General features: G+C 37.9%; 1 protein-coding gene across 7 annotated transcripts in view; it reads left to right on the top strand.

Moving 5' to 3' along the window:
* BMAL1 (basic helix-loop-helix ARNT like 1) overlaps nt 1–19,770 on the top strand; it is a 46,188-nt gene that overhangs the window by 22,236 nt on the left and 4,182 nt on the right. For 4 of the 7 annotated variants that reach the window (XM_080619893.1, XM_080619897.1, XM_080619898.1 and 1 more), the window contains exons 2-16: nt 342–462; nt 1,200–1,347; nt 4,372–4,392; nt 5,409–5,447; nt 5,783–5,824; nt 6,775–6,932; nt 8,019–8,098; nt 9,116–9,208; nt 10,149–10,266; nt 12,403–12,552; nt 13,929–14,175; nt 16,002–16,108; nt 16,409–16,559; nt 17,171–17,259; nt 19,124–19,232. In XM_080619893.1, the coding sequence (XP_080476019.1) occupies nt 1,208–1,347; nt 4,372–4,392; nt 5,409–5,447; nt 5,783–5,824; nt 6,775–6,932; nt 8,019–8,098; nt 9,116–9,208; nt 10,149–10,266; nt 12,403–12,552; nt 13,929–14,175; nt 16,002–16,108; nt 16,409–16,559; nt 17,171–17,259; nt 19,124–19,232 (1,544 nt within the window). In that variant the 5' untranslated portion in view covers nt 342–462; nt 1,200–1,207. The remainder of the gene's footprint in view (nt 1–341; nt 463–1,199; nt 1,348–4,371; nt 4,393–5,408; nt 5,448–5,782; nt 5,825–6,774; nt 6,933–8,018; nt 8,099–9,115; nt 9,209–10,148; nt 10,267–12,402; nt 12,553–13,928; nt 14,176–16,001; nt 16,109–16,408; nt 16,560–17,170; nt 17,260–19,123; nt 19,233–19,770) is intronic. The other 3 variants (XM_080619894.1, XM_080619896.1, XM_080619895.1) reach the window with 3 other exon arrangements.

Genomic DNA, 19,770 nt, shown 5'->3' with positions numbered 1-19,770 from the left:
CTCATTCTGATAGCATCTGACAATAAATGTGTGCAGATCTAACCGCTGTTTGTGAGACGAGGGCTTTTATGTAAAGACCAAAGAAGGATAAGCACAGCCCAAAAGGAAGTGATGCTGAAGAGATTCCTTCTGGTCTAAAGTTTGCGTCATTTGAGATACACATCCCAACATTTAACCTTTTTGATGATGGATAAAGCTTCTACACTTTATAAAGAAATTTAAATTCGACCCTTGTGTAGGAAACATTTATTTGGTGTTGTAAACTGTGTCTAAAACAATTGTTCTAAACAAACTTGTTTTAAAAAGTATTTTTAAAGCTTGCTGGTTTTCTTCCTACTCAGATTTTTGGAAGTACTTGACTAGCAGAATATGAGGCATGGAAGAGTTTTAAGGTGATCAGCTGCTTCAAGCTGAACATAATCTTTCCCCAGGAGGATCTAGGCTTTCAAGACAAGCTTTCAGGTAAAAACTCTTCTGTTTGACGGTTGATCGCATTTAGTAATGAATCAACTTCTCACAGGGTTTCTTCCAACTATATAGTTATTTGCAGTTTAGAGGATTAAAATGTGTATATTTTGGATGAAAAAGTGAATTAGATTCATTTGTACCTTTAACTAGTAATCTTAAACCATCATTGGGTTATTTAGCTTTTTATTTATGGGGTCTGCTGTGGTGAAGGTGTTTATTTAACCTCTTATTTTAATGGAAATATTAATTCTTTTCCATGAAATTCAGTGGAATTAGAACTCTCAAAGCTTATGAACTTTGATAATATGATCTTCAAATGGAGAGAGACACCAAAGTTAGTGTTCCCAGTCAGCAAGAGGCAGACAGAACTTACCCTTTACTTATGTAATGTAGAAGCAGTTGGCTGGCCAGTTAACGTAAGAGTAAACCTGGTTTAGTTAAAGATCACATTGACAATTATTTGAAAATAATTAGGTAATGAGTTTTGAGAATGGTTGTGGATTGTGTGCAATGCTCAATACACCAGTAACTGGAAAAGGAGAAATCGCAAAAGGAAATAATAAAAACTGTGATTTTTGCAGTTTTAAAGAATGCTGATTTTGAGATCTGGGGTTGGTTTTGGGTTTGTTTGGTTTTTTTGTTAAAAACATGCAAGTTTCTGCTTTTATCAATGGAGTGGTATTTCGGTTGATGGTTTTCATTTACTTTTTTGTCTGTTTTCCTGGTGTTAGACAATCCAATGGCAGACCAAAGGATGGACATATCTTCTACAATTAGTGACTTTATGTCACCAGACCCAGCTGATTTGATCTCCAGTTCCCTTAGCACTTCAGGAATGGATTGTAATAGGAAAAGAAAGGGAAGCTCTACTGATTATCAGTAAGTTGTATTTCTCTTGATTCAACACTGCTAAAAAGAGGTGGTAACACAACAATACAGTGGGGGAGATGATAGTAATATTTACAGCTATTTTTAAATAACCTTTTCCTGACAACCTGTTGTAAAGGTTTTATAAAGAAAAAAGCTACTGTGCACTAACAGCAAAGTCCATTATTTAATAATAAAAATAAAGTCTTCATCTCGATGCAGCTAGAATTGGGGGCTATCAGGTGCGTTATGGCTGAGGAGAGAAAATTTTGGCTGATAAGTGGGGAAAGAAAACTGATACCAATGAAACGTAAAGTGTGAAGGTTGATTATGTTGACTGTTTACATAGGAAATAGAATGTCAGAGCAATGGGAAGGAAGCTAATAAATTCATTAAAAAGCAGAACTGGGGATAGTTCATTTTCTTCACCTATTTTTTTGCCTTTCTAGTTACTTCATATGAGTGGGCTGCCAGCCTTCACCTGATGCAGCTATTTTGGTCTCCCAGTTGAATATGAATCTGAATAGTCCCTAGTTTGAGGCAGTAGAACTACCTTTCATTCAATCAACTGACTTAATCTTGTATTGGCCCACAACTGTAGGCTATTATTCCTGACAAAATAAAAACCAGGTTTCTTCTAAATCGGTAGTAGATAGGTAGTTTTGTTTCAAGAAAGCTGCTTCTCTTCAAGGGAAGCTTCCTAATGACAGTGCTTGGAAGCACTGTCCAAGCCATAGCTTCTGTCCTGGGGCAGGTATTTGAAATAGAAATCACACCAGCTCTGCTTTAGAATAGTAAAGGTTGTAGTAAAGCTTGCCAGATTTTCAGATGTGTAATGTCTTCTGTGCTAGGTACACCAAGACCAACCTACTTACTCCTAAATCACTGTGTGAACCTCATATGTATTGTAACTTTACAAAGTCTACCTGCAGGGTAACTTGTGAATGGGTCCCATCCATTATTAATACAGCTGCCTACTCATTTTTATGTAACATCACAAATTTTTTCCTTCTGGGCCTTTGGATTGCTGGCAGTTCTTTTTTACAGGGAGGGGTAGGATTTTTAAACCATATTGAGCAAAACAATTAAGAATTAGGATCCCTGTGCTTAGGACTTCCTTTTAGGAGAACTTATCCACGAAACTTTAAGCACTATTGAAAGACCACAAACATACAGCATATGTACCTTCTCTTACATGCGTTTAGTGTTCCTAAGAAGTTCATTACTCCCTCTAGTTGAATTGACTAGTACAAAAGTCAGTGAACAGCCTCAATCTTACCAGCTTCCTCTTCTGTAGAAACGATTTCTCCATCTTTATTCTCCTGGGTAGGAAGCATTGCTCAAGCCCTTTTTTCCAGAAGCAGCTTGCTCTTCTAGGTTATAATTCCACCCTTTAGTTTGTGTGTGCCTTTAAAAAAAAAAAAAAGTGAAGACACTGTTTCCTTGAATCCCAAGCAAAATAAGTTTACAACAGCTGTTATACCACAATTTGTGTTGTGTTTCAGAGTAAATGGTGGCTAGTAAATATTCCTATTTGAAAATAGAATTTAAGGTAGATTTCCTTGATCCCTCCTTCTGTATGTATGTATTGGTAAATGTTCAGAAATGCGCCTGTTCAGCTTTTGCTGCCCATGAACAAGTGTCCAGTTTTATGCTTCATTTACCACTGAAGCCAGGCAATAACAAAGGCAGAACCTGACTGGTTTAGTATGGTTCTTTGCTCACCTCTCAAGTACAAGCAAATGTATTGATCAGCTGCGCTTTCAGCTCTCTACAGCAGCTTCTTTTCAATTTTTTTCTCCTTCCATTCCTCCAGGAAAATTCCTGTCCAGCCTATTGCTATCCCTTCAGCAAAGGTTGTCTGTTCTCCACTACGATCTGTTATAGTCAAATGCTGGAACCCAAGATTTCATGCACAGGCCTATAAACAGTTAATTTCTTTTCTTGGGAGTAGTGTTTTCGGTTATAATAAGGAAACTATCCAGAAGAATTTCTAGCTTACCTTGTACCTCTTTGAAATTTTACTTTCTGTGGATTTTTTCTAAAACGAATGTTGTCACAATAAGCATCCTGTAGCTAAAGATGGCATTGCAAGTGGAAAACTGATGCCTCGTTTCTGTTTCTAAGTCCTATTCTAGATCTGCATGCTCGTTCTTTGTGAGCCTCAAAAGTGCTTTGAGCCATTGACTTAGACAGTAACTCAGATGTGCAAATGGAGAGATAAAGTAAACCTTTAGCATTATTTGAACTTCTTTTAAAATCTAATCACAAAGATAATTGATCAAAAAATGCAGTGGAGAATATATGAATGACTGCCATGTTTATTTTTTAAGAAGGTTAATGCCCAGTGTTGAACAGGCATAACTACTATGTTAATGGCTAATATGAGATTTTTCATAAGGCTTTTAGAAAACATAGGCTCTTAACGTGTTAAAGTTCAGTGGTATTTCAGATCATTTTACAATCTTGAAGTGATGCCAGCAGTTAGCTTGCATGTAGAAACTCTGTTTAATTTCCTTATGGTACGATAAAGTCTGTATAAAGTTCAGAATTAGGACTTTAGTACTGACTATAAGAAAAAGTTTATCTGTCCTGCTGGGCAGAATCACAACCTGAGAAACTTGCGGTATTTTTCTTAAAAATTGCTTTTAATTTCTGGCCTTAGAGTCCTCTGAAATAAATCCTATTTATGTAACCACAAAGGAAACACACATAAAGCACGGATCTTTGCTTTCTGAAGATGAAACGATATTTCAATGATTTGCATAACACAATTTAGGTTAGTTGTTTTACTAGTCTTTCATGTTAAGTATAATGAACTATGCTAGCTTTTCTTAGAAAGCAGAACTATTCTTTCAGAAAGTAGATTGATTTGAACTAGCTTATTGCCTTAGAATACATTCACTGCTATTGTCTTATTTCATTGTACCTTTCATTTCAAATAGAATATAAATTAGCTTGAGAATTTCAACAGAAAATGTAAGACACAATTCTTATTTCCTATATATGGTGTTCTTTATTTTTCTTTCTTTTCAGACTTGATGGCTTTCCTTTTGAGTAAGTATAAATATTTTAATAATTGGTTTCACTTGAAAGAGAGATGCTTGGTGTTTTTCCCTGCCTTTCCCTCCCATTTACTTAAAATTTGCAGGTAAAAAATTAAACCAGCATAAGCCAGGCCTCAGAGTGTCCATTTAAGCACGGTTGTACAGATTTCAGTATATCAAAACAGGGTTTTCTTAATTCTTTTGTCTAACAGGGCTGTAATCGTAGGCATTCAAATTTTTTTATCAGATATGGCTATGAAAACTTACGCTTTCCTCCCATTATTTCTGTACATATGGTTTTAATATTACAATGTAATAAGGGCAAATCCCTTTTATTCTACATTCCTCATTCTTTTTGTTTTTGAGTTTTTTCACGTTGAGACAAAAGTAAACCGTGTATCTACACCGAAAGGTGAACTAATTTAAAATGTTCCTGGTCAGTTTCATACAGTCCCTCATTCTGTTGTGCATTTGACCATCTCTAGTAGTTCACTGGTCTAGATTATTATCATCTCCTACCCCAAAATGAACTACCATAAGGCAAACTAACATGCAGAACACACAAGCACAGAGTAATTAAGGGCAATTTGTGAATTTTATGCTAGGCACTTTGATAACTGCCTCCAGTGGAACTTTTAACTGTAGTAAATGCAAGTTAGTAGCCCTATCTGATGAAGGCACGAAAAGTATCTGCTGTGATTTGTCCTTTTTTCCCCTCTAGTTAACTGAAAAACGTTTTTATAACAGATGATATCTTTGAACCGCAGCATGTTTTACTGTCAAACACATCAAGCTGTGCCATTTTGTTCGCTCGAAAGGAGAAACAACTAATTTAAGAAAATGTTTTAATGTTGTAAAAACCACACAGCTTCTTTAGCCCTTCCAGGTTTTCACTTTTATATTCTTACTTTTAAGTTTGTGATTTAAAGAGGACAGGAATACTTTAGTCTAATTTTATGATACTTTGATAACAGTTTTGCTAATCCTGCTTAATTTGTGATATATTGCTTTATTCTGTTTCTGCAGGGAAGGTATGGATACAGATAAAGATGACCAACATGGAAGGTACTATTGATACAGTCACTAAAATGGTAGTTCCATGGTACTGACATAGGATCCTATGTGTAGATACCTGTTTTGGGTGTCACTGTGGTCATGGGTCTCAAATGTTTCTTTGCTGGCACAAAGGCTTAAGATCACTGAACAAATTAAAACAGACAAAAAACCCTAACACTTTGTGCCACAATACTATAAATAATGATCTTTTCAGAAGAAAGGTTAAATAAATATTCAAAGTTTTTAAAACAGATGTTAATGAGGATCAGTAGGTATATAAGATGCATTAAAATAATTTGGTTTGGTGTTTTCAATACTGTCTTTGTGATACCGTTTCTCAACAGACTGGAGTATACAGACCAACAAGGCAGAATAAAAAATGCAAGGTAATACTCTGAACAAATATATAAAAAAGAATTCTCTTGCCTTTTCCTATACGTGAAATATTTGCACATGTTATCTTATCCTGAAAACAATTTTTTCTAGCTTTGACCTCTTATTTTTCCATATCTTTGCACTGTTAACATTTTTCATGTGTAAACTGCTTATACTCATTTGGTAGGTAACTTGGTTTTACTTCATTAACATTGAAATTTGAAGTCTGTGATTTGTGTTTCTGACAATGTTATATTCTTTCATCTTGTTTCTTTCAAACTCAGTAGTGGGTTGTGAATGTATTAACAGTGACTCCTTAATATGGGAAAACATAAAAATTAACTTACTTAGTATTTATCACAATTTTTCTTGATTAGGAAGAGTTTAGTTCAGAGGTATCTCAAGTACTTGAAGTGGAAAGCTATAGGATGAGTAGAAGACTTATATTGCCACAGCAAAAGGTAGTTTTAAATACTTAGTACGTTCATGTAGTATACCGATTTCAAATTCATAATTGAATGATTTATTAAATATTTAGATATTTATAAATATTTAGATATTTATAAATTTGCTTATCCATGACCTTTATGATTCCAGTTATGTTTCAGTGTACGTACTAAGAACAGAAATAGTGTACAGCAGTAGAAATCTCCACATGATTTTGTACTGTTTAGGGAGTTGTTTCAGAACAGATTCAGTGTCCTGTGTGGCCAACATTATCTGTGTTTTCTGGTAAACTAGAACCATGTGCTGCAGCCTTACCTGTTGCTTATAACTGTTACTCATCCAAATAATGAACATAAAATGTCTGAAGAATGCTGTATGTGGATGTCCTCTGCATGAGGTTAAGAAGGTGACTTAATTATGAGGAGGAGGTTGTTTGCTTGTGTTATACTGGATTTTTTAACATGATTTATTTTCTCATGCTTTTCTGTTTTTCCTCACCACCTTCCCTGTTTAGGGAGGCTCACAGTCAAATTGAGAAAAGGCGTAGAGATAAAATGAACAGTTTTATAGATGAACTGGCATCTTTGGTACCAACGTGCAACGCTATGTCTCGGAAGCTAGATAAACTCACTGTATTGAGAATGGCAGTCCAGCACATGAAAACATTACGTGGTGAGTTGATTGGGGTAAAGGGGGTGCATGGACAGGGCTAGAGGAGGATGGCAAAATGGGATTTTCCCTAAAGCCCTACTTTTTCTCTCACTATCCCTTTGCCTAAAGGGGTAAGTTAATATGTTTTGGGTCAGCTTCTCACTTTTAGCATTTGATGCTGTGCATTCATTTATAGCTTATTTGTTCATGGTCCAATATCCTGATCCAACTGGGAAATTTGTGGATGAGAAAGAATAATCTTCTATCATTTGACCCGATTGGTCACCATCGGCTGATTCAACAAAAGGAAGGCAGCTGAGGCAGGTTGGGGGAAGGGCTTAAGTGGCAGTGCACAGTTGAATCTTGTGCAGTGCTCTTAAGCAGGTAGTGTGCAAAACTTTTTGGATAAAGAAGTTAGGTTTTAGCTGTAAGGAATATTCCTACAGGACTTCTGAGATTTTGTGTTCATATTTCCAGCTGTGTGTGAAATAATGTAGAATACTTTTAATGCTCAATTTTATTCTTTTTAACGGGTTTCTGTTGCGAGCACCTGAAGGGAAACACACAGGTTTGGAAGAGTTGGGGTTGTTGCAAATTTCTGTATGTCTAAAAGCTTCATATAAGAAATCAGTGATGATCTTGAAAGAGCTTTCAAGAAATATGCCCATGAGAAAACAGTGATGCAGCTAATTTAAGGGAAGAACGACTGTTCCAATTTCTAGGAGACCTGGTGTCTTCCAGGCGTATTTATCCTAGCGTTTTGGAAAGTTTAACTTCTGCAGCTGTCATTTGATTATATGAGTACTTCATAGTACAGCATTTGAGTTAAAAAGTATGTCAAGGAACACTTTTATATCTCAGAAGACATTTAATTTGCATTACTACATAATGCAGTGTCTGTGGTCTAGCAAAAAAGCTTCATCCTTTTTTAAGTTAATATCAACAGAGCTCATGTTGATAGTAAATCAAAATCAAAAAGCAACTTCTATTTTAAAGAACACCTGTAATGAATAACAGTATAAGAAGGAGCCAAAGGAAAATTGCTCTTTTAAGTGTGTGTTGTTAAGTTTGTGATATGGAGATTGTTTGTTTGTTTGTTTTTTTTAGGTGCTACAAACCCTTATACAGAAGCAAACTATAAGCCTTCTTTTCTATCAGACGATGAGTTAAAACATCTTATTCTCAGGGTATGTTTAAACTTTTAATAAAGAGATATTAATGGCTGTGAATATAACTTTTCCAAAGCAAAACACCAGTGTTTTTCTGCCTTTTGTCTCAGCTTAAGAATGTTCTGATTATAAAGGATGATGAAGAAATCTACAAGATTTCTGCATAATTCTGCATAATTTCTGCATAAAGTCAGTGGGTTTTAACAATGACTAGCATCTCTTAATTTAAGCAGGAAGATTTAAGAGGAAGAGCTGAAGAAACTCTGGTATTTTGATGGTAACCATCAGAATCTCCAGCTGTTTCATGGACTGAAGCAAAATTACATAGTTTCCTTGCAGACTTTCTGTCATTGGCTACCTTGACATGATTTTCGATGAACAATGATATAACAAACACCTTTCTTGAGGTCATTGGTGTAACATGATTTAGTATGTTTGGCTGCTCGCTGTATCCTTCTTTTACAGAGTGAAGAGTATCTATCGTTTGTCAGTAGTTAAGCTTTTCTGGTAGCTTGTGTAACTTGTGCACTCTAATGTCCAGATGCAGCATATGCAGAATGTGATTTGTGCAGTATTGTGACTCTGAAGCTATAAAATTAGGGCCTAATCCTGCATGCTTATATGTGACTGAAAGAGTCACAATGGGAATTACTTGCCTACAGGCACATAAGTAAATACCCAGGTTACATTTGGTTTCTAAAAGAGAAACTATAGAATAAATACAATTAAAATAATATTATAATTTGAAGGAATTTGAAACATAATCATAATATTATTGGACAAGACATGGATTCTTTCTTCCTGTAAAAGTGATTTTACATTCTGGGCATGATGCCCAGAATTATGCAGAAAACGTTTGTAGATGCTAAAAAAACTTTATTGTAATTTAGTATCTTGCCTGTTGACTCAGTTATCTCAAAATGTTAAGACAGCTCTCCTAGTGTAGAAATTTTACTGTATTCAAAGTGGTTTTAAAGGTTATAATGACGCAGTGAGGATTTATAACTTAGTAACTTTCTCCCCCTCCCCAATTAGGCGGCAGATGGATTTCTTTTTGTTGTGGGCTGTGACAGAGGGAAAATACTGTTTGTTTCAGAATCTGTCTTCAAGATCCTCAACTACAGTCAGGTATTCTTTTCTATTTTAGGTACTGTTAGGCCTTAAAAGATTGAAAAGCTTTTCTTTATGATTATGTGCTTATATGGAGGGGTATTTATGTAAATAGTCTGTCTTGAAAGCTGAGATTTCTTGCAAAGAAAGAGGTTTTTCTTTGCCATGTCATTAGAGAAGATTGTTTCTGGTTTCCCTTCAAGCCAAGAAGGTGAAAAGGAACTAAATTTACCTCACTGATTGGTGCATTCTGATCAGGCATTTACCCTCAGGCTTGCAAAATCATTATCTAATTGGAAGCATAAGCAAATATTGAAAAAGCACTCAGGTTCTTCCAATTGCTTCACATGAATTTTTCTACTTGATTTTCTTTTATCTGTTCTGGTTTTGCTAGAATACTTACTGATGGGAACTGGGAAGCAATTATACCAAAGCCAAGATTTTAATACATGCTTAACGGGAGGCTTAACTTGCACCATATATTGTGTAAATAAGATTCTTCATTCGTTCTGTCATCTGCCCTTGTTGCCAAATTTGAAAACTGTATTAGCTTCAAAAGTTTTCTTCAGGAAGTCTTTGGTGTTAGGTATATGCTGAGTACCTACTCACATTGTAGATACTGGAAGAGAACGTTGGCAATTATGATTATTTTTTTTCGTTCAAATGTGCGGCACATGAAGAAACGTGGAAGGGAAACTGGAGTGTTTGGTGGTGGTGGATTGACCCTGCTGTTGCTGCTAAGCTCTTACTGAAAATAGTGAAATAAATTACTATATAATGTAGTCATAACTTAAATATACAGAGAAAACATAAGCATACCTTGCATTAAATCCTGAATCTCGGATGCTTAATGATCCTTGGTTAGACCTATGTGTAAAAGGATTGCTTACAGTAGGTGCTAAAGTTGAGGAAATATACTGAACAATTACTTTTCTTACTAAATATTCAATCTCTACAGAATGATCTGATTGGTCAAAGTTTATTTGATTACCTTCATCCTAAAGATATTGCCAAAGTGAAGGAGCAGCTCTCTTCTTCTGACACTGCACCACGAGAAAGGCTTATAGATGCAAAAAGTAAGTATTGCCACCTTTGAAAAACTGTGTCGTGTATCCAGATTCACTGCTGCTGAATATTTGCCTAATGTCAAAAGTGTGTGTGTGGTGTGATGTTTGGTTTATGTGTCATGCCAAGGAAGTTTTAGCTATGTCAAAACTAGTAGGCTTGGTGTGTGCTGCAGAATAGATGCATTAGTTTAACTGGCTTCACCTGTGAGGTATCCTCTTTTTTTTCCAGGCATCAGAGGTTTAGTTTTTCCCATTAAAATTTATGAAGCATTTGTTCTAATCCATCATTCTCAATGGCAGAGTACACTTCAGTATTATTTTGGATATTTTCAAGGTAGAGGATTCTCTTGGTTTGTTTATTTTTTTTTTTATTGCCACTTCCATGAATGACCTAACCTTTCTCTTTAAAGTTTTTTACACTGGTCCTTGGAATAATTTCCTACTCCATCTCTTAGCTCTGTTCCACTCTGGTATTTTAAAGTTGTTCTGTATCTCTGCTGCTTTTGAGGTGAGTGGGTGTTTAATTCACTTTCTTAGCAGGAGTCTGCATTGCTTGAGTAGAAGGTGGTATTTTACAACTCCAGATTTCCAGGTCATTAAGTCTCATGCTTGTCAGGAACACAGACCTCTAGGATGTCATCTTCAAGAAGCCACCAGCTCATTTTCAGAAACTGAAGCCAAGAGAGATCATTCCAGGGCGGAGAGCCTAGAGGCTCCAGCTGGATCAGCTGAAGTTTTTCTGGCTCCTGGTTTTGTCTGGTTGTCAAGCATGTATATCCAGTGCTGGCTCCTTTTTTTTTGTGTGCCTCTGACAAAGTTATGGCAAAAATAAATACTGTGAATTACAGTCTTCCCATCTGCTATGGTAGACTGATTGGTAGAATTTCAAGAGCCCATATCCTTAAAGAGTACTAATATGTACGTATGTATTTATTTTTATGTTGGCATGAGTGACTCAGGCACAGCTTGTACTCTCACTACTGAACAGCAGTTTCGAGTGCATGTGGTTGCAGGACAGTCTGAGCTCCTTCATGTGACCTCAGTCAATTCTAAGTTTAAGGGAGGCACACTTTACACTTTGGCATAGTTGTTTTTCTCCTTACATTAAATGCCTTCAGGGCCCTAGAAGTTTTTGTACGTGTTTGTAGCTGTTTGTTTATACATATCCCCATGCAGAAATGGTTGAAGTGGATAGCAAAAGTTGCTATGTGATTTAAATCCTCCATTGGCTCTTGGAGCACTGTCCCCTGGAGGTCCAGCTTCATCACTGGCGTTGCAGATACCTGTGTTCTTGATGCATGCCAGGCATCTTCCTGGAGCTTGGTTTGTACCAGCACCCTGCTGTTGGCTGCCAGAGTTGATGTGTGTTTTGGTACTTTGTGTCTCCAGTTACTTTCCACAGAACAGAAGTGAATCCAAGAATCTCCTGCAAGAATATGATAAAGGTCAGGACTTAACTGCTAGGGCATGGTCATATGCATTTATTGCTTTGAGGCTGGAGAGACTTCAGACATATAACCAGTGGTCTTGGGGATTTGCAGCACCTGTGTAGGTCACCGCTGCCTTTTTTCAACCTGCTGTCATAACAGTGAAAACTGATGTCTAAAATCATACCAGGGAAATGGACCTGAAATGGCACTGTGCTGTTTCTGCTCTATACATGTATATGTGATCTCTGAATGGGTGTTGTGATAGAAAAGCCTTTCAGTCGGAAGGGACAAGAGCCTATTGAGTGACCATGTATGGAGTACTGCCCTGGTTATGGCTAAATAATCTCTATTTTGATCAGTTGATTAGTGTTCAAAGAAATCACAATTTATTGCAAAACTCATGTGGGTTTGTACAATCTTTTGCTAATCTTTGCATTTAGAACCCTGTGTTCTCCATCTTGCATCATTGTTTTCACACTAGAAAGTCTAATCACAAATTATAATGTTGATGTGGTCATCTGTGTCCTGCACATACTCTAATTCCATGAAAATCTCCAAGATGGGACTTCTGTTTCTGAAGAAGGATGTAAAAGGACTTCTGTGCAAGTCCCGGCAAAGTTGAAACTTTGTACAGTTGGGCAGTATGATACAATCCTTCATATGGTTAATGTTGTACCTGATGAAGAAGGCTTCCTCACTTCTCTCTTTGTTACAGCTGGACTCCCAGTTAAAACAGATATAACGCCTGGGCCATCACGACTGTGTTCTGGAGCAAGACGGTCCTTCTTTTGTAGGATGAAGTGCAACAGACCTTCTGTGAAAGTAGAAGAAAAGGATTTTCCTTCAACCTGTTCAAAGAAGAAAGGTAAAAATTGTGCATTTTATTGCCAAATGTAATGGCTGTCAGCCTTTTTTTTATACAATTGCTCATTTGCAGTGCTTAAATGTTTTACATTTATTGAACACTGTCAATGTTTCCTATTAATATATTGAACTCTGTCTAGGTCTGTTACTTCTTCATACCCCACCCACCTCCCAGTAGCTGTTACACACTGTATTAGCATATAAAGCCAAATTCTCCTCTCTGCTTTCTTGACATTTTTGCAAGCACTTTGTGCTGACAATTCTGGTGTGGTTATTGCATCTTCTTCAGACATTGATCATATCATACTGAATACTGACCTTCTAGTGAATGCCTGCAACAAAGGGGAGCTGTTACTCTCTTTCTCTGCTCCATCTTTGACAAGTGATGTTTGGATGGATATCCAACTTAAAAAATTAGTTTATTCTGAGTTCATCTGTGGTTTTGGTACATTCTGAGTACTGGAAACAGCGTATCTGCACCAGAATTATTCGGTCATAACATTATCAAAGTTGATAGTATTTTCTTGTTTTGCGGCATATTATTCTGGACATGTTGGAATATATGTTTAGACCACATTTGAAAGTTTCTTCTTTGAGTACCTTGGATAATACATTTAGTATTAAGGTGGAAAGTGTCAACGAGAGAACAGAAGTTAACTGCAGTGTTTTGTCTCATGATGTGACAGCTGCCCCAAGTACTTCCTGCTGGTTTCAGATACAGATTCAATCTTAGATCATGCTTTTGTGCACAACCCTGAGGAAAACACTTTATGCAGTTAGGCATACACCTTTGATTCTCTAGGAAAGTCTTCTTCCTTGCAGTTTTAAGGCCTGGTCAGTGCTGAGGAATATGAATTCTCCTCTTGTATTACTTGTCATTGTGAATCTTTATCCTCCCCTCTATGTGCAGAGCTATCCCCCTCTATACCCCAAACAGTGTCTATTCTGGCAAATAAATTGCTCTTGTTTTTTGTAGGAGCCTGATGTTAAGCTGCAAGAGGCATCCTGTTTATCTATTTAGTATACTAATTTCTTCAAACAATCCTTGAGATTGTTTGCATCCTTTGCTGAAATAATAAAACATTATGCAATTTCTACTTAAAGATTATCAAAAGCAACCTTGGTCCCAACTGTGTGGTGTTTCGGTACCAACCATGGTTTTGCAGAGATAAATTGTATATCAGATTATCTCAGATTAGCTGCGTTGAAGCAGGAGTGCTGAAAAATCCCTTAGTGAACAGTGTCCCAAATTTCCTGGATAAGAGAGGAGATGCATTATCAGCAGAACTGTGAGGAAGTTCTCTAAAACAGTATCCATGACCTAACTGCTCTTTTTGGGTTTTGTTGTTTTGTTTTTTTTCTATTTTCTTTTTGCAGCAGACCGCAAAAGCTTTTGCACTATTCATAGTACAGGATATTTAAAAAGCTGGCCTCCAACAAAAATGGGACTGGATGAAGATAATGAACCGGATAATGAGGGTTGTAATTTAAGCTGTCTTGTTGCAATTGGACGGCTGCATCCTCACGTAGTACCCCAGCCAGTCAACGGTGAGATCAGGGTGAAACCCACAGAGTATGTTTCTCGACACGCAATAGATGGGAAATTTGTTTTTGTAGATCAGAGGTAAGAATATTTGTAATATCTTCCACAATAAGTCAGTGTCTAACACTGCTTTACTGGCTGCTTTGAAGCAGTGCAAATACTATTGGAATATGAAATAGCTGTTCTTTTCAGCTTTTTACTAAATCCTCACTGCAGGTTATTTTGGTTTTTGAGACCAAGTTCAAAGCTATTACTGTGTATTTATACAGTATTGCTGATTCAATTAAAAAAACCCCAAACTTCCCAAAATATTGTTTATTAGAATAATCTAGGGATCATTTCTGCCCATTTGTTAAGTGGAATCCCATTTGGAATGTACGCATATAATCTTCAGAAGAATCTGCCGTCCTATCTTGAAACAGGACTGTGATTACTAATTTTCTTGTGGTTTGAAAACTTTGGCGAACACTACGTAGTTCAGTAGTTATACAGGCTGCATTAGGCTTTGGTAGCATATACCTTTATTTAACTATATACTTGGATGCATTCTGCTAAATTAGTACTTCTGTATGTGATCCTTTGTAGTTCTTAGAAAACAAGCTTTTTGTAAGCTTTACTTAGGGGAAAAGGCTTGAGAACTTGTACCAGTGTGGTATCTTCTTTCAAACATAATTTTTTTGTTATTTAAAAGGCTAATTTTTATCTTTTTTAAAAGAAATTGCTTGAATTTTCTTAAATAGCAGAGACATATGACCTGTGTCTTCCTTCAAAATAGCTGGCATTGTTAAGGGAAAAAAGGTGGATGAAGGATGCTAATGGAGAAGTTATATAGGGTTGGTTGGAGAGGGCTTGTTTCGTTTCCTGCCTTGTCAAGATGGATTGAGACTGCTCAGATGAGGCTGTTTCAGGTTGACTGTGGCTTAATTTTAGTTGCTTACAGCATAGAAAAGCCCAGGCTCCAAATGCTGACAGAATCTGCCTTCTGGAATTTGTTTAGGGATGTGTCTGGTCTGTCAGCTGAGATTGTGGACTTTGGGAGGAAATAGAGCGAGTCTTGGGAGGAAATAGAGCGAGTCTTGGGAGGAAATAGAGCGAGTCTTGGGAGGAAATAGAGCGAGTCTTGGGAGGAAGTGCAGTAAGGAGAATCTATCTGAATGCTGTCTGGGTGGTTGGGTTTGGGGGGTTGCAGGTTTTGGTTGAGCTGTTTGGAGGGTTTTGTTTTTAATTTGAAGGAAAGTTTTTTAACGTACCAGCTCTTCAGCAGCAGTGCTTAGAGCTGGTGGTCATGGAGGGAACTGTGAGAGCATTCCTAGCCTTTCTGTTGCTCAGAGTGTGCTGTTCTGTCATGCCAAGGTATGGCAGTTTGTGAATGAGTCTCACTTTCAAAAGATCAGAAGTATTCTGCAGGTGGATAATTCTGAAGAATTTCTAAAATAGTAAGACTCAAAATGTTGGATTTAAACACATAGACTCTTATTTAATGGTTTTCCAGCTGTTGTTTACATTCCTCAAGAGTGACCCTTTCAGTTCATGCTATGCTGTTGTATAGCTCACTGTCACTTACCTACAGTGCTGCTTTGCCTTTTCCTCTTCAGGTTTAAATTCTCAACATTACAGTGTACCTCCAAAGCTATTTAGAAAGTCTTACATCCCTTCCAGTGGTGGTAGTTCAAATGTAATACCTGAGGGCTGCTGGTGTTTCCTACTTTTTTAATTACCTGCGAATTAAAAAGAATATTAATGATTTGGGGTTTTTTTTTACCTTCTAAGCTGAAAACACATTTCCACATTAGTCTAAGTCTTACCCAGTGTCAGTGTGAGTTTAAGTAATCTCTCAGTAATGATGCCGTCAACTTGAAATTAATGATTTCCTCTTATTTTCTTTCCCTCTCCTTTCTTTTCCCAAGGGCAACAGCCATTCTGGCATACTTACCCCAGGAACTTCTAGGTACTTCATGTTACGAATATTTTCATCAAGATGACATAGGACATCTTGCAGAATGTCATAGGCAAGGTACGGTTATTAATAGTTTAGTGAAGAAATGTTGTAAATCCTACCAGGAACAATTGCGTATTCAGATGTGGATATCTCTCTGTTTGCAAACGCTTTAGTCAAGAACATTGTGCAGCCTGTGCCAAACAATAGGATTATCTTCAACTTCCATGGATGTTTAGTGAATACGTGAGGTTCTGGTTGGGTGAGAGGGGTGTCTGCAGAAATAGCAGTCTAGTTCAGGGGTGAAAGAAGATAAGTGCTCTGTTCATGTACTTGTGGTGCCTCTTTGACGAAAGGTTCCTTGCTGCCTGTCTTTAGTTTTGCAGACAAGAGAAAAAATAACGACTAACTGCTACAAGTTCAAAATAAAAGATGGCTCTTTTATTACATTGCGGAGTCGCTGGTTCAGTTTCATGAACCCTTGGACCAAAGAAGTAGAATACATTGTCTCAACAAACACAGTCGTTTCGTGAGTATTCTTCTCTTAGCAGCTGCAGGTACATGCTGAATGCTTTACCCTGTGTTCAGATGCGCTTTGACCTAAATATGTGCATGTCTTCTGTATCACAATAGGGGTCTTCTCCAGATAACACCCAGAACTGCATCCTTGGGGAGAAGGGAATTAGTTTAATAATTACAATAGTTTAGTATGAGATGTGTTTATTTTAAAGCCTGCAGAAATCCAAACAATTTCTTTCTTTGGGAAAAGCTGCGGTTCCAGTCTTCGTAGGGACTTACAGAAGGTGCATTTCTTTGCTTTCGTATGGCTTCCCCTCTGCTCTTCTTTTTCCTTGTGGGTTCTGTACAGGTACAGTGGCTTTGCAGTAGAATAGCTGCTGTAGAGGAACTCTCTTAGGAGAGAAGCAGTTTGGTTCTGCGTTGCACACTTTGAATCATAACATGGAGGTTTATTTTGGTTGTTTATCTAGCCTTGGTGTCAGTCATGGTGTTGCTTTCACAGAGGTGATAGTGACTCACAAATTGCTTACACCCTGAAGCATTCCATTCTGCCACACTGGCAGAGAGACTGTTACACAGGGGTTTTCTGTCACTGATTCTTTTAATTTTTGATATCCACAGTGCCAACGTACTTGATAGTGGAGACTCGGCCTTTCCCCAGCTTGCGGCTTCTCCACACAGCATGGACAGTGTGCTTCAGGCTGGAGAAGGTAACCACTGTACAGTGAGGAAATCATTGGCAGTCATGCCTTGTTAGCAGCTAATCCTGCATGCACAAATCTGCTGCACTTTTGCGCTGAGAATTTGTTAATGTCCTAAAGAAAAATAATTGGGGGGGCAAAAAAGTGCAAATGTAGTGCTTGTCCTGTTGAACTTAAATACCAGCTTTGGATGTAAGCTGGTCAGAGACACGCAAATGAGCTAGTTAGAAGAAACAAGTATAAATGGGGTTGGAGGATTGACATAAAGGACAAATGTTTGCATCATGGCTAGTGCTATTTGTGCATCACCCAACAGTGACTTGAGGTTCCATGGTCAGTGCAGATGACTCCTCTGAGGGGGAATGTATCATAAATACAGGTTGGTCATTTGGCTTATCACTCCTCACCTGCCCTGGATTTGACTTTTTGTCAAGACATGAAGACTGACCTCTGGTAATCATCACGGGCTGGTTATGGATGCTGCAGGTCACCGAACCATCTTGTATAACAGGTGGTGTGCAGCATAATGCAGAGCACACCTTAATAATGAAGTGTTACTGGAGCTGGGTGAAAGTGAGGTAGAATAGAAAGATGTGGTGACAGCCTATGGATGAAAGATGGTGATAATACCGAGATCCTGGCCGAAGAGTCGGGACCCATTGCTTTTAAAGACCTTGTTCAGGAGATAGTACTTGTCAGGTATGCCTTTGTAACTGTAGAGCAAGGATGTTACACATGTCTGGAATTACATTATAAGTTGTATGCGATACACTTAGAGTGCAAGACTTCAGCTTTTCAGTTACATTTCCTTGTGAAAGATGAGGTTCAGAAAGTGGAGCTGTGGAGAAGTAAAGATGGCAAAGCATGAGACAGCTGAGAGCAGAGGAAGAGAAGCTGCTGGTAGGCATGATGGTTAGTAATGGAAGGTAGAGTAACAGCAATAACATGGTGTCGGGGCCTCCTGAGAATGGGAAAAATAGAGAACTGTTCTCTAATAGGATAAGGATTTTTTCTTACAATGTAGCCTTTGAAAAGGAAACAGATGCAGAATATTGTCATACTGACAATTCTTGTCCTAGAAAAGTGAATTAAGTGCAGTTTAATTACAAGTGGTTCTGGCTCTGCTAAGTATCTGATGACCTTTTACGTGAACCTTATCACTTCCTGGTGAGTCTGAATTTCTAAAAGGTGACAAGTACCCATTATGGATAAGCAATGCTAGGGGCTTTCTTTCCCTTTCAGTACATGATTTTTCTTTGCTACGCTTTTGAGTATATCAGGCTCCTTCCTCCCTGCCTCTCAAGTGTTGTGCAAGTATCAAATCATGCTAAAGTAGCAGTGACCTTCTGACTGTTCAGACCTCATGTTTTTCCTCCATTTTTAGATACTTGCAGATACCTTCAGGGGGCTTATATTCATCGGGTAGCTTGGGTTTATCCCCTACTGAATGGAGTATCTGCTGGCAAGTTCTTTACACAAAGAAAGAAAGACACAGAATCATAGAATCATAGAATAGAATATGTTCGGAGGTGAGCCTATTCAAGGCACAGAATGAAGCTGGTCTGACAAGCTATTGTGTACCACCTCTGCACAAGAAGTGCTACCAGATGCTTGAAATGCCCAGATTCCAGTAAGAGTCAGGATGTGTTGCATGACACGTCCCTGCTGGAGCAGAGGGTTGTTTGAGAGACATAGCATGGCTCAGTGTGAGTTGCGGCTTTCCATACATTTGAAGGTACTCACCAGTTGGTGGAATTGTAAATAAATGGGGGTCAGAAGGTCCTGCAGCTTGTCAAAACACATCTAAATGCAGATGATTTTTGGAAAAGGTTTGCAAGCTTTTACCTGACCTGAAGTTTTCTACTTATCACAGGTGGCCCAAAAAGGACCCATCCTACTGTGCCTGGAATTCCAGGTGGAACGAGAGCCGGGGCAGGTAAAATAGGGAGGATGATTGCTGAAGAAATCATGGAGATTCACAGGTGAGAGGAAATGGTATGAAGTTAGAGGAAAATGAGTGTTGTTCTCCAGGAGAAAATTAAGGAAGGCTTTCTTGAAGCAGAGTACAGAATGATACAATTGTATTCTATCAGTAGACAGCTACAGGTGACTCAGAGCACCTGAGGCAGTCAAAAAGCCTATAGTGAAGGAATGAAAAAGTTACAGCCTTCCAGCTTTCTGCTGTAACAGACTAATCCTGGAACTTTTTTTGCAATGGTGACAATTACCTGTTTACCAGAAACAGTAGTTAAAAAGAACAGCTAACTAGAAACAAGTTCCTTTCCGGGCTATTCTTTTTGCAGTGACTTAAGGGTGTGAGTGGCACAACCTCCAACTGCCAAAGCTATTGACTCTGTGCCAAAAAAGCACATAGTTTGTTTTCACTTTGCTCAGATGCTTTTACTGTTGGTAGATGCGTAGGTTCAGCTTGTGCTGCCCTGCCAGAGCCCTTTGAAGCAAGGACACAAGGATTAAGCTGGCTCTGCCTTCCCAGGGGCGCTCTAAGAGCCAAGACGTACA

Source organism: Psittacula echo (assembly GCF_963264785.1).
Source record: "Psittacula echo genome assembly, chromosome: 5".
NCBI lineage: Eukaryota > Metazoa > Chordata > Aves > Psittaciformes > Psittacidae > Psittacula > Psittacula echo.
The sequence above is the reverse complement of the archived record's forward strand: the minus strand, read 5'-3'. Positions and strand labels throughout refer to the sequence as shown.